Below are 13,562 nucleotides of genomic sequence, written 5' to 3'. Positions count from 1 at the left end.
CAGTCTTGTTTGTATAGAAACCTGTTGACCAGTCTAGTCTGTGTAGAAACCTGTTGACCAGTCTAGTCTGTGTAAAAACCTGTTGACCAGTCTAGTCTGTATAGAAACCTGTTGACCAGTCTAGTCTGTATAGAAACCTGTTGACCAGTCTTGTTTGTATAGAAACCTGTTGACCAGTCTAGTCTGTGTAGACACCTGTTGTCTAGTCTGTATAGAAACCTCTTGACCAGTCTAGTCTGTGTAGACACCTGTTGACCAGTCTAGTCTTTATGGAAACATGTTGTCTAGTCTGTGTAGAAACCTGATGACCAGTCTAGTCTTTATAGAAACCTGTTGACCAGTCTAGTCTGTGTAAAAACCTGTTGACCAGTCTAGTCTGTATAGAAACCTGTTGACCAGTCTTGTTTGTATAGAAACCTGTTGACCAGTCTAGTCTGTGTAGAAACCTGTTGACCAGTCTAGTCTGTGTAGACACCTGTTGATCAGTCTAGTCTGTGTAGAAACCTGTTGACCAGTCTAGTCTGTGTAGAAACCGTTTGACCAGTCTAGTCTGTGTAAACACCTGTTGTCTAGTCTGTATAGAAACCTCTTGACCAGTCTAGTCTGTGTAGACACCTGTTGACCAGTCTAGTCTTTATGGAAACATGTTGTCTAGTCTGTGTAGAAACCTGATGACCAGTCTAGTCTTTATAGAAACCTGTTGACCAGTCTAGTCTGTGTAAAAACCTGTTGACCAGTCTAGTCTGTATAGAAACCTGTTGACCAGTCTAGTCTGTATAGAAACCTGTTGACCAGTCTTGTTTGTATAGAAACCTGTTGACCAGTCTAGTCTGTGTAGAAACCTGTTGACCAGTCTAGTCTGTGTAGAAACCTGTTGACCAGTCTAGTCTGTGTAGACACCTGTTGACCAGTCTAGTCTTTGTAGAAACCTGTTGACCAGTCTAATCTGTGTAGAAACCTGTTGACCAGTCTAGTCTGTGTAGACACCTGTTGTCTAGTCTGTATAGAAACCTGTTGACCAGTATAGTCTGTGTAGACACCTGTTGACCAGTCTAGTCTGTGTAGACACCTGTTGTCTAGTCTGTATAGAAACCTGTTGACCAGTATAGTCTGTGTAGACACCTGTTGTCTAGTCTGTATAGAAACCTGTTGACCAGTCTAGTCTGTGTAGAAACCTGTTGACCAGTCTAGTCTGTGTAGACACCTGTTGTCTAGTCTGTATAGAAACCTGTTGACCAGTCTAGTCTGTGTAGACACCTGTTGTCTAGTCTGTATAGAAACCTGTTGACCAGTCTAATCTGTGTAGAAACCTGTTGACCAGTCTAGTCTGTGTAGACACCTGTTGTCTAGTCTGTATAGAAACCTGTTGACCAGTCTAATCTGTGTAGAAACCTATTGACCAACCTGTTTTCTCCCTCACTTCAAAAAGGTCTCATGCTTTGTGATTGTTGGCGCTCCACTATGTTGACCGGGGACTTGGGCTGTATTCAGTGAAGTAAAATATTCCTATATAAATGTAAGAAACTGAGCCAACACGATTACATTCTACCTGACACAATAGTTTCTGTTTTACATAATACATTTCTATCTGAACATTCATTAACCCCTAACTAAATGTCCTACAAGATTCCTGTAGGATTATTTTGTAAGGTACTCTACACCCTTCTAAACAGGCCCCTGCTAAACCAGCACTTTGTAACCTTGTATTACACTCATGTAATGTAGCATGCTTTTCAGCCAAGAGGCACTTGGTCAATCCTGTAAATGTATGGGAAGAGGAAGCCATTACATATCTTTTATCAAGGAAGTTCATGCAACAGATTTGAATGTCTTGGTATGTGGCATCTTAACTCTGCCATATTTAAGCTCTAAGGATCAGATCTTTTTCAGAACTGATCTGATTGGTCAAAAGGCCTATTAGTGGAAATTATCAGAAATGGGCTGCCTGTATAAATGTAGCCTAAATTACAGGATGGCAAACACAGGGCCATATCCTATCTCTCAGGCCCCCTCTCTGGCATTCTGCCCCAGACTTGCAGTTCTGCCCTGGACAAAGGCTCCATTGAGTGAGTCCTAGTCACAATGACTGACCTACAGTATCTGCTAGTCAGTTTCAGTTAGGCCTGGCTGCATCAAATGTGCATTACATCACAATACAAGAGTTGTTCATGCATAATAACATTATTGTGCGAAATGTTACCATATCTCAGTGAAAGCAAGGAAGTGAAGGAACAGGAGTGAGGTGAACTCAGTCTTCTGGACAGACAAATGGTAGCTCCTCCTGCAGCAAGGTAGAAGGCCATGGCGAAACACATCACACTTTTTTAAGCTTTTCAACTGATCATCCCATAGCAATAAAGGTATCTCAAATATTATGGAGAGTGCTTCTCCTTGTTATTCATTGGCAACATAGACCTATTTGTAATGGTTGCAACATTAGGTGGGATGTCTCATTGTTTGCATACCCTATGGCTGTGGGGAATAGATAGAGACAGTGAAAAGGTTTACAAACACTCCTTCCTTTCTTGTATTGGGTTTACTGCTCCTGCAGGGGCCATCCATCCCATCTCAAGCCCTTCTCTGGGTGATTCTGCCCTTGACAAAGGCCCCATTGCAAGAAAGAGCTACAAGAGGGGGAGGGATTCTTTCCTCTCTCACATTTGCATTGATGCATTAAACATATGTCTCTAGGTCAGGGCTGAACTTGCAGAACTTTACTGCAGGCTATACCTGAGTGTGTTCCAGTTATGCCATGGCATCAGACAGGTACTTTCTTCACCATGGAATTTTGTTACCAACTGTGGTTCACAATGAGGAGAGTCTGAAATATGCCAATGATTTCAAAGTTCAGGACAGCGATGTGTTTGCCATTACTTACCCCAAATCAGGTAATTTATGCAACAGATTTCCATATCTCATTGTGATCTGCCAGCTTTGAGGCACCTTCTTCAAATCCAGGGATCAACAACTTGACATAATTTTCAAACATGACATAATTTACCAATTTTGGTGTTGTAACTGCATCTTGGGATGGGTCCAAATCTATCTATTCAACATTTGTATTATTAGTAGTAAAATTAGTATGAGCAATTATTTTACTTATTATGAATTACTATTATTATTAGTGTATTATTGTCAATGAATTATGCTGCCATCGGCTGAGTGAATTGTTGGAATGTTTTGGCATCTGCGCACAAATTGCACAAAAAGGAATGCACTTCCCTCCCATTTTACTGACTCACGGACATTGTTTTTCACCGAAAATTAGCATACTTTAACTGTGTAAACTGTGTTTAAGTATGGCGAATGATGGAAATTATATCGTTTATCACGGTCTTTTGTGCCCGAAAGAAACTCACTCTTTTGAAAGTTTTAAATACGCGGAGGAAATTAAAGTTGAAGATGAAGATATTTTCACAGTGACCTACCCAAAGTCTGGTAAGAACATACTGTACTTTAACGTTAGTATGGCTTCATGTCATTTACAGTTTAGTAGTGGTGGAAAAAGTACCAAATTGTCAAACTTGAGTAATAGTAATAGTTCATAGAAAGTTACTAAAAGTGAAAGTCACCTAGTACAATACTAACGTTACCTGAGTAAAAGTCTAAATGTATTTGGTTTTTAATATACTTAAGTATCAAAAGTAAATCTTATTGCTAAAATATACTTAAGTATCGAAAGGAAAAGTATAAATAATTTCAAATTCCTTATATTAATCAAAGCAGACGGCACCATTTTCTTGTTTTTAAAATGTACGGATAGCCAGGGTCACACTCCAACACTCAGACGTTATCTACAAAAGATGCATTTGTGTTTAGTGAGTCAGCCAGACCAGAGGCAGTAGGAATGACACGTTCTCTTGATAAGTGCATGAATTTCAAAATGTTCCTGCCCTGCTGCATTGAAAATGTAGTATTTTTGTTTGTCGGAGAAAATGTAAAAAGTACAATACTTTCTTTAGGAATGTAGTGAAGTAAAAGTAAAAGTTGTCAAAAATATATATAGTAAGGTACAGATGCCACCAAAAAAATACTTTAAAGTACTATTTAAGTAGTTTACACCAATGCAGTTTTGTCTCCCAGGCATTGCAGTTGGACATTTTTACATCCTAAAAACTTGTCAGACGAAAGAAAATATGTAATGTGTTTTTTATTACTTACTTACAATAACTGATTAAGGTAATGTTTCCCAGGCACCACATGGATGCAAGAGATTGTACCTTTAGTCCTAAATGGAGGAGACCTTACTCCAGTGCAAACTATTCCCAACTGGGACCGGGTTCCCTGGCTGGAGGAGACACGAGCAGCCCTAGTTCTGGACCGTCTGCCCTCACCACGGGCAATGGTCTCTCATATGCCCTACCATCTCATGCCCCCCTCCTTCTTCCCCTCCAAAGCCAAGGTAGGGCCTTGATCCAGGAACTGAGAGCAACTACTAGACAGTAACAACTGAAGAGACTCTTGCAGTACGTTTAATGGACTGACTTCAGCATTGCAAATTAATAAAACAATTGGAAAAATGTACCTACATGCAATGTAATTAACTTATAATTTAGCTATCACACTGGGCTCTTGAAAGTTTGTCTATGGAACTCATATTTAAAACTTTATTTGCTTTCATTTAGGTCATCTATGTTACCCGGAACCCAAAAGATGTTATGGTGTCATCATTTCACTTCCACAAGATGGCCAGTTTCCTGGATGACCCTGGGACTTTTGATGAGTTTCTAAATAAGTTTCTCTCTGGGCAAGGTGAAAAATGCTAGGATATATAAATACATTTGAGAGACCTTTTGATGCCCATACTAAAAGAAGAGGGTAACTGGGTTTGATTGCAAACATTTGTTTATCTACACAGTGTTGTTTGGGAAGTGGACAGACCATGTGAAAAGCTGGCGAAATTCAGATCTGGGAGATAGAATCCTATACATTACCTATGAAGAAATGGTCAAGGTAAAACACCAATCAATGCAAACCGCCTCAACCCTGCGTGACCAGACTAATGGATAGTGAACTAAGCTAACCCCAGGCCAAACTGCTAACATATGTTTGTTTCTCTCCTGAAGGACCTGCGTGGAGTGCTGGAACGCCTCTCACGGTTCCTTGGTCGGGACCTAAGTGAAGAAACTCTGGATCGTGTAGCCAACCACTGCTGTTTCAGCAACATGAAGTTAAATGCAATGTCAAACTACTCCCTGGTGCCACAGGAGATCATGGATAGCAGCAAGTCCACCTTCCTTAGAAAAGGTAGTGGAAACTGGCAAGATAGGGGTTAATCACTCCCTGCAGTGGGATAGGAACCCAGAATGCTGCTAGTAGTATAATGTTCTCTCATCATGCGCTACTGCAACCACTCTTTGCTTCCATGTATTTCACTGTTCAATTAAAGCACATTCTCCTTGTTCTTTCAGGAGTTGCTGGAGACTGGAAAAATCATTTCAGTCCTGAGCAGGATTCCAAATTCACAGCGGTCCTAAAAGAGGAAATGAACGGAACAAACATAAAATTCCCATGGGATGAGGAGTGAACAGGTGGAAATGTACCGACAACATTTTCTTGACATTGCAGGCAGTTAGACAGTGGAGAATTTAAAACAAATTGACTTTCTAAACGCATCTCTGCATCCACAGCATAAGTGTAATGTCACTGGCCGTGCCCTGGAACCTCAGCAGTACACTAGCCGTGCCCTGGAACCTCAGCAGTACACTAGCCGTGCCCTGGAACCTCAGCAGTACACTGGCCGTGCCCTGGAACCTCAGCAGTACACTGACAATACAATAAAAAGCACCTGGGCTGGGTTTCCCAAAAGCATCGTAGCACTAAAATCATAATTGCATTGGAACAATTCACGAAAACCCAGCCCAGGTCAAGTTGATCTAAAAAGTCACCACCAAATACAAGTACATTGTCTCGGTACTGGTACACTGTGTATATAACCAAGTCATTGTTACTCATTGTGCATTTATTCCTCTTGTTATTATTTTTCAATAATTTTTCTTTTTTTTGCTCTGCATTGTTGGGAAGGGACCGTAAGTAAGCATTTCACTATTAGTCTACACCTGTTGTTTATGAAGCATGTGACAAATAAAATTTGATTTGAAATGGTCCAAAAGTCCTGCTGCCACAGGAATGACTTGTGGTTAACTGGATATTTTGTAACTTTGTTAGTATTTTGATTGAACTCGGTGCTTGTTGGTTTAGTCAAAGACCGGCTTTCAAATCAAAGTTTATTGGTCGCGTATACAGTTCTGCAGATGTTATCGCAGGTGCATGTGCTGATAACAATGCTTATGTTTCTAGCTCCAATAGTGCAGTAATATCTAGCAATACAATAATAATACAAGAACTCAAGAACTTACGAAACATTCTGAACTATTCTTGTGTAGTACTTATTTCACATTTCTTTTCATTTTTATATAAACATCTGGTAGTTGAATACATTTAAATGAGCCATAATCTGGTAATAACAGACTTATCATAAATAGTAAAATACTGTAAGTTATATTACACATTGTATACATCTGACAGTCACATGGTACTTTTTTACTGCTGAGGATTTGGCTAAAGGGTTGTGCTCACATAAAAAGTTTATTGACTTGCAGGCATAGTCTTCAGATGACAACAGTCCTAATGTAACCATAATAAGTTTCTTGTACAAAAACTTGAGGGTCCTCACTGCGGGAGACAACACTTTGGGGATTAGCATTCACTTTCCGGCTGTGTCAGTTAGGAATCTCCTTATTGACTTCACGAACCATTTGGCATTGAACACATGGTTCGCAGAAAGCAGTCATACACCAGTCATCGCAAATGGTTCCCTGTAGAAATCAACATATTATTAGGGTGGCTAAGGTGATATCAACTTCTCACAGTCCTATGTCATAGGCTTATAACGATCAGTCTCTAAGCCCTGACTAGCCCTGGCCCTGACAGTGTGATGATGAGGCAGGTAACACAAAGGTCTGATTTACAGGACACAGATTACACCTAGTCCTGGACTAAAAAGCATGGCCAATGGAGAATTCCCATTGAAATAGCATTTTATTTCCAGGATTTAGATTAATCTTAGTCCAGGACACCACTCCAAAGTGTCACGTTCCTGACCTGTTTTCTTTTGTCTTGTATTTATTTAGTTGGTCAGGGCGTGAGTTGGGTGGGTTTGTCTATGTGTGATTTTCTATGTTGGGATGTTTGTGTTCGGCCGGGTATGATTCTCAATCAGAGGCAGCTGTCAATCGTTGTCCCTGATTGAGAATCATACTTAGGCAGCCTGGGTTTCACGTGTGTTTTGTGTGTGTTTTGTGCCACACAGGACTGTTTCGGTTTTGTCACGTTTGTTGGTTGTTTTGTATTTTGAAGTGTTTTGTTGACTTTCAGTAAATAATGAACACTAACCACTCTGCGTTTTGGTCCTCTCCTTCTGTCAGCGAGGACAGCCGTTACAGAAACACCCACCACCAAAGGACCAAGCGGAGTGGAAAAGGGCAGCGACAGCAGCAAAGACAGACACAGGAATGGACATGGGAAGACGTCTTGGACGGCAAGGGTTGCTACACATGGGAGGAGATCCTGGCTGGAAAGGATTGCCTCCCATGGGAACAGCTGGAGGCAGCGAGGAGAGCAGAGGCAACCGGAGAGAGGAACCGGCGATATGAAGGTACGCGGCTAGCACGGAATCCCGAGAGTCAGACCCAAAAATGTCTTGGTGGGGGCACACGCGGAGTGTGGCAAAGCCGGGTAGGATACCTGAGCCAACTCCCCGTGCTTACCGTGGAGTGAGAGGGCGTCGTACTGGTCAGACACCGTGTTATGTGGTAAAGCGCACGGTGTCCCCAGTACGCGTGCTTAGTCCAGTGCGGGCTATTCCACCTTGCCGCACTGGCCGGGCTAGGTTGGGCATCGAGCCGGGTGTCATGAAGCCGGCCCAACGCATCTGGCCTCCAGTGCGTCTCCTCGGGCCGGCGTACATGGCACCAGCCTTACAAATGGTGTCCCCGGTTCGCCAGCATAGCCCAGTGCGGGCTATTCCACCTCGCCGCACTGGCAGGGCTACGGGGGCCATTCAACCAGGTAAGGTTGGGTGGGCTCGGTGCTCAAGAGCACGTGTCCTCCTTCACGGTCCGGTTTTTTCCGGTGCCACCGCCACGTACCAGTCCTCCGGTGGCAGCCCCCCGCACCAGGCTGTCTCTCCGTCTTCTCTCTCCAGTTGCTCCCACCTGTCCAGCGCTGTCAGAGCCTTCCTCCTCTCCAGCGCAGCCAGTGTCTGAGATGTGCATGTGTCTGCTCAAACGGTCAGAAACAGACTCCATGAGGGTGGCATGAGGGCCCGACGTCCACAGGTGGGGGTTGTGCTTACAGCCCAACACCGTGCAGGACGTTTGGCATTTGCCAGAGAACACCAAGATTGGCAAATTCGCCACTGGCGCCCTGTGCTCTTCACAGATGAAAGCAGGTTCACACTGAGCACATGAGCACATGTGACAGACGTGACAGAGTCTGGAGACGCCGTGGAGAACGTTCTGCTGCCTGCAACATCCTCCAGCATGACCGGTTTGGCGATGGGTCAGTCATGGTGTGGGGTGGCATTTCTTTGTGGGGCCGCACAGCCCTCCATGTGCTCGCCAGAGGTAGCCTGACTGCCATTAGGTACCGAGATGAGATCCTCAGACCCCTTGTGAGACCATATGCTGACACATGCACATTTGTGGCCTGCTGGAGGTCATTTTGCAGGGCTCTGGCAGTGCACCTCCTTGCACAAAGGCGGAGGTAGCGGTCCTGCTGCTGGGTTGTTGCCCTCCTACGGCCTCCTCCACGTCTCCTGATGTACTGGCCTGTCTCCTGGTAGCGCCTCCATGCTCTGGACACTACGCTGACAGACACAGCAAACCTTTTTGCCACAGCTCGCATTGATGTGCCATCCTGGATGAACTGCACTACCTGAGCCACTTGTGTGGGTTGTAGACTCCGTCTCATGCTACCACTAGAGTGAGAGCACCGCCAGCATTCAAAAGTGACCAAAACATCAGCCAGGAAGCATAAGAACTGAGAAGTGGTCTGTGGTCACCACCTGCAGAATCACTCCTTTTTTGGGGGTGTCTTGCTAATTGCCTATAATTTCCACCTTTTGTCTATTCCATTTGCACAACAGCATGTGAAATTTATTGTCAATCAGTGTTGCTTCCTAAGTGGACAGTTTGATTTCACAGAAGTGTGATTGACTTGGAGTTACATTGTGTTGTTTAAGTGTTCCCTTTATTTTTTTGAGCAGTGTATATAAACTGCATTAGATTAATTTGTTAGTTGACCCCGTACATTTAGCTACTGAACATGTATTTTTTTATGATCTGTTCACTAGCTAGTCACCCTTACTGGGCTCCCGAGTGGCGCCGCGGTCTAAGGCACGGCATCTCAATGCAAGAGGTGTCACTACAGTGCCTGTTTCGAATCCAGGCTGTATCATATCCGGCCGTGATTGGGTGTCCCATAGGGCGGCGCACAATTGGGCCAGCGTCGTCCGGGGTAGGCCGTCATTGTAAATAAGAATTTGTTCTTAACTCACTTGCCTAGTTAAATATATAGTAGATGGTGAAATGTAATCTACATGGAAATGTCGCAGATTGAGAGGAGGTCAGCCAATCCTCCTGCCACTCTAGGCAACCATGTTCAAACCATTCTAGTGTACAGATGCGTCTCTCTCTATCCATATTATAGATCAGAATACAATGCATTCTGGAGATGTGTTCAAGCAGGAGCTACCTACCTATTTGTGCAGCTATGCAAGGTGAGCATTGACTGTCCAAACTGTCTGTTTTCTGAAAAGCAATAAAAGTATCATCATTCTGTCAAAGGAACTAATGATCGATCACATTGGGATGCAGACTAAAAACTGCTTGATTACTAATGTAGCCCACTAGTTATTAGTTATTACTAGTTCATATGTATCCTACTAAGGTGGCAGGTAGCCTAGTGTTTAGTAACCAAAAGGTCGCTGGTTTGAATACTCGAGCCGACAAGGTGAAAATGTGCCCTTGAGTATGCCAATTAACCCTAATTTGCTACAGGGGCGCCGTACTACTATGGCTGACCCTGTAAAACAAGACGTTTCACTGCACCTATCCTGTGTGTGACAATAAAAAATAAAAATGAACAATGTCTCTGTTCCAGATGCTATTTCTAGCCACATTCTTCCCCACATGGGAGGGAGGAGCTGGTGTGTATGACTTTGTTGGTGAATTTATGAAGGCCACGGTGGACCTAGCTGACCTTCTGGGCCTGCATCTGGTCATGTCCAGAAATGCAGGGAAGGGAGAGTACAAGATCATGGTGGCAGCGATGGGATGGGCTACAGCAGAGCTTGTTATGTCAAGGTACATTCTCTTTATCTTTCTCTGTCCCCCTGCTGTTTCTCTTTCAATCTCTTTGGGTGCATTCCAGATTCACATTCATTTCTGTGTAGATTATAGTCATTCACTACCCAAGCTCACTAGTATAGTTCCCATTATGTTTATTTGCAATGGTGTCTCTTGTATTTAATCCTCTTGCCCTGTCATCCAGGTGTATACCTCTATGGGTGGGTGCCAGAGGCATTGAGTTTGACTGGAAGTACATACAGATGAGCTTCGACTCCAACATCAGCCTGGTAAATCCCCTTGCACTGACACTTATACTGCTGAATCAAATAGACATTTATTTTGACTTCCAATAAATACTTAGATAATGAATACTCATCAACATTACATTTCCTGTGGAGGGCTTAGTAGAAGTATAGTTTCTAAGGAAATTCGATGTCGTGTTCTATTTCAGGTGCACTATATTGTCATGGCAGCAGTGGTGTGGATGTTCACGCGGTACGACCTCCCGAAGAGCTTCCGTCTGCCTGTGACTGTACTGTTAGGGCTGTGTGTATACAAGGCCTTCCTCATGGAGTGAGTATCACATACTTCAACGTACCCAGGGAAGGGACCTGTGGAACTCCATACTGTAGAAATGGTCACCCTTACAGGGCTGGTTTTCAGCTCATCTGTTCTGGGGAGGGAACTGAAGTTTTTCTGAACACCGCTAGAGGTCATTATAAACACTGATAGCTACAGTTGTGTAACGGTCTGGGTGACCAACCCCTATTTTTCAAAAGAAACAATACATTATTGAAATGGTCCTGAAAACAATGACGCCTCCAAGTTCATGTCATAATCCATCGTAATTATATGATGTTAGCAACAATCAGTTACATAGTAGTCAACAATTGACATATTGGTATAAACATAGCTACACATCCATCATAATAATTGTTCATAGACATCTACTAATTTTCTCCTCTGTCCTCTAACTTCTCTCAGGTTGTTTGTCCACGTGTTCCTGCTGGGGAGCTGGACAGCCCTCCTGGTGAAGGCGGTGCTCACTGGATCCATCTCCCTCTGTTCTCTCTTCCTCTTCGTCACACTGGTGCACAGCAACTGAGACTGGCTGCGACCCCAAACAAAGAGGGTCTTTAACACACACACACAGGGCCTTTCAACCAGACTTTGCCTGCAAAGATACATTTTGTATCGCTCAGAAAGAGGGCAGGAATGTGAGCATTCATGATTTGACTTTTTTTAATGTTATGATACTACTTTTTTATGTATGATTTATTATTGTGCTGAATTAGTACGGTAGATTGAGTATTTATAACAAGTGGATGAAAGTGGATGCCTCTTAAGCGTTGTAGTACAGTTACTAAACTACTTTGACATCTAAGCTGATGGTACAATACTGTTGTTACTCTGTGTGCTCACCTGCATTACTGCAGATATGAAGAAGATTAATTTAATCTCATTCGACATGATGAAATACAAATGTTGGTGCGCTTATCACGACTGAAGCAGCATAATGGCGTACTTATGTTGTCGTAAGATTACATAAAACATGGTAGCAGTGGGTTATCCTACTCTATGGAAACTTAGTGAGGTGTGAGTGAATGGCCAATAAATGACTTAATATGCTACTTTTGATTGTGCACAGTGTGCTTATTACATAAGATAGACAATGTTTTAATTAGATTTTGTATAGTATATTTACAAAAGGCATGAGATAGAGGTCAAATTTGTACTCAACATTGAGGTGTAGTTCGGGCTCCTCGTATGAGAGCTTTATGTGTGGTGTAGGGAGATAATCAAATCACATCTGACTTGCTGTCACACCTGACATATTGTTACTACAAACCCTATTATGTACTGTGGGGCCCAATTCTGCTGATTTCCATGGTGACTTGGTGTCTGTACAGTAGTGGACTTGTCCTTGAATGATGAATACTCTTGTGTCCAGATTCCCACACATATTGCCTTTCCAATCGAAAGAATCGCCGCTCCACACCTACCACCGGAATGCCACTTCTAATTCACGCCAGAGATAATAGATTTGTTCCCCTTGAAGTTAGCCTTAAAATGACTAGTCTGGTCTGTATAGAAACCTGTTGACCAGTCTAGTCTGTGTAGAAACCTGTTGACCAGTCTTGTTTGTATAGAAACCTGTTGACCAATCTAGTCTGTGTAGAAACCTGTTGACCAGTCTAGTCTGTGTAGAAACCTGATGACCAGTCTAGTCTTTATAGAAACCTGTTGACCAGTCTAGTCTGTGTAGACACCTGTTGACCAGTCTAGTCTGTATATAATCCTGTTGACCAGTCTAGTCTGTATAGAAACTTCATGACAGTCTAGTCTGTGTATAAACCTGTTGTCTAGTCTTTATAGACACCTGTTGACCAGTCTAGTCTGTGTAGACACCTGTTGACCAGTCTAGTCTTTATGGAAACATGTTGTCTAGTCTGTGTAGAAACCTGTTGACCAGTCTAGTCTGTGTAGACACCTGTTGACCAGTCTGGTCTGTATAGAAACCTGTTGACCAGTCAAGTCTGTGCAGAAACCGGTGACCAGTCAAGTCTTTACAGAAACCTGTTGACCTGTCTAGTCTGTGTAGAAACCTGTTGACCAGTCTAGTCTGTGTAGAAACCTGTTGACCAGTCTAGTCTGTGTAGAAACCTGTTGACCAGTCTAGTCTGTATAGAAACCTGTTGACCAGTCTAGTCTGTATAGAAACTTGTTGACCAGTCTAGTCTGTGTAGACACCTGTTGTCTAGTCTGTATAGAAACCTCTTGACCAGTCTAGTCTGTGTAGACACCTGTTGACCAGTCTAGTCTTTATGGAAACATGTTGTCTAGTCTGTGTAGAAACCTGATGACCAGTCTTGTTTGTATAGAAACCTGTTGACCAGTCTAGTCTGTGTAAAAACCTGTTGACCAGTCTAGTCTGTATAGAAACCTGTTGACCAGTCTAGTCTGTATAGAAACCTGTTGACCAGTCTTGTTTGTATAGAAACCTGTTGACCAGTCTAGTCTGTGTAGAAACCTGTTGACCAGTCTAGTCTGTGTAAAAACCTGTTGACCAGTCTAGTCTGTATAGAAACCTGTTGACCAGTCTAGTCTGTATAGAAACCTGTTGACCAGTCTTGTTTGTATAGAAACCTGTTGACCAGTCTAGTCTGTGTAGACACCTGTTGTCTAGTCTGTATAGAAACCTCTTGACCA

At 43.0% G+C, this 13,562-nt stretch overlaps 2 protein-coding genes across 6 annotated transcripts; both read left to right on the top strand.

The window, feature by feature from the left end:
- The first annotated feature begins 3,203 nt into the window (after positions 1-3,203).
- Positions 3,204-6,527, top strand: LOC120031105 (sulfotransferase 2B1-like). Of its 2 annotated transcripts, none has more exons than XM_038976683.1 (7): positions 3,204-3,438; positions 4,194-4,402; positions 4,626-4,752; positions 4,859-4,953; positions 5,067-5,247; positions 5,412-5,531; positions 5,631-6,527. In XM_038976683.1, the coding sequence occupies exons 1-6, from the start codon at positions 3,300-3,302 to the stop codon at positions 5,525-5,527; spliced, it is 867 nt and encodes a 288-aa protein (XP_038832611.1). In that variant the 5' UTR covers positions 3,204-3,299; the 3' UTR covers positions 5,528-5,531; positions 5,631-6,527. The 2 variants fall into 2 exon arrangements, with proteins under 2 accessions (XP_038832611.1, XP_038832612.1); XM_038976684.1 differs by having other exon boundaries at positions 5,412-5,539.
- Positions 6,528-7,601: 1,074 nt separating this feature from the next.
- Positions 7,602-11,983, top strand: LOC120031312 (transmembrane protein 147-like). 4 transcript variants are annotated; one of them, XM_038977017.1, is made up of 6 exons: positions 7,602-7,657; positions 9,712-9,781; positions 10,165-10,367; positions 10,555-10,639; positions 10,804-10,925; positions 11,337-11,983. In XM_038977017.1, the coding sequence occupies exons 3-6, from the start codon at positions 10,165-10,167 to the stop codon at positions 11,455-11,457; spliced, it is 531 nt and encodes a 176-aa protein (XP_038832945.1). In that variant the 5' UTR covers positions 7,602-7,657; positions 9,712-9,781; the 3' UTR covers positions 11,458-11,983. The 4 variants fall into 4 exon arrangements, with proteins under 4 accessions (XP_038832945.1, XP_038832944.1, XP_038832946.1 ...); XM_038977018.1 differs by lacking the exon at positions 7,602-7,657 and adding an exon at positions 9,501-9,519; XM_038977016.1 differs by lacking the exon at positions 9,712-9,781 and having other exon boundaries at positions 7,612-7,657.
- Positions 11,984-13,562: the final 1,579 nt, after the last annotated feature.

The sequence above is a fragment of the Salvelinus namaycush genome, chromosome 37 (genome assembly GCF_016432855.1).
Source record: "Salvelinus namaycush isolate Seneca chromosome 37, SaNama_1.0, whole genome shotgun sequence".
In the NCBI taxonomy this organism is placed as follows: domain Eukaryota; kingdom Metazoa; phylum Chordata; class Actinopteri; order Salmoniformes; family Salmonidae; genus Salvelinus; species Salvelinus namaycush.
The sequence above is the reverse complement of the archived record's forward strand: the minus strand, read 5'-3'. Positions and strand labels throughout refer to the sequence as shown.

What these genes read in the sequence shown, in the direction of transcription:
- LOC120031105 (XM_038976683.1), top strand. Translation starts at nt 3,300, where the DNA reads ATGGCGAATGATGGAAATTATATCGTTTATCACGGTCTTTTGTGCCCG. An exon ending in TCTTCCCCTCCAAAGCCAAG is followed by an intron (nt 4,403 to 4,625) that starts GTAGGGCCTTGA and finishes GCTTTCATTTAG; the next exon opens with GTCATCTATGTTACCCGGAA. An exon ending in GTCCACCTTCCTTAGAAAAG is followed by an intron (nt 5,248 to 5,411) that starts GTAGTGGAAACT and finishes TTGTTCTTTCAG; the next exon opens with GAGTTGCTGGAGACTGGAAA.
- LOC120031312 (XM_038977015.1), top strand. Translation starts at nt 9,602, where the DNA reads ATGGAAATGTCGCAGATTGAGAGGAGGTCAGCCAATCCTCCTGCCACT. An exon ending in GCAGAGCTTGTTATGTCAAG is followed by an intron (nt 10,368 to 10,554) that starts GTACATTCTCTT and finishes CCTGTCATCCAG; the next exon opens with GTGTATACCTCTATGGGTGG. An exon ending in TCGACTCCAACATCAGCCTG is followed by an intron (nt 10,640 to 10,803) that starts GTAAATCCCCTT and finishes GTTCTATTTCAG; the next exon opens with GTGCACTATATTGTCATGGC.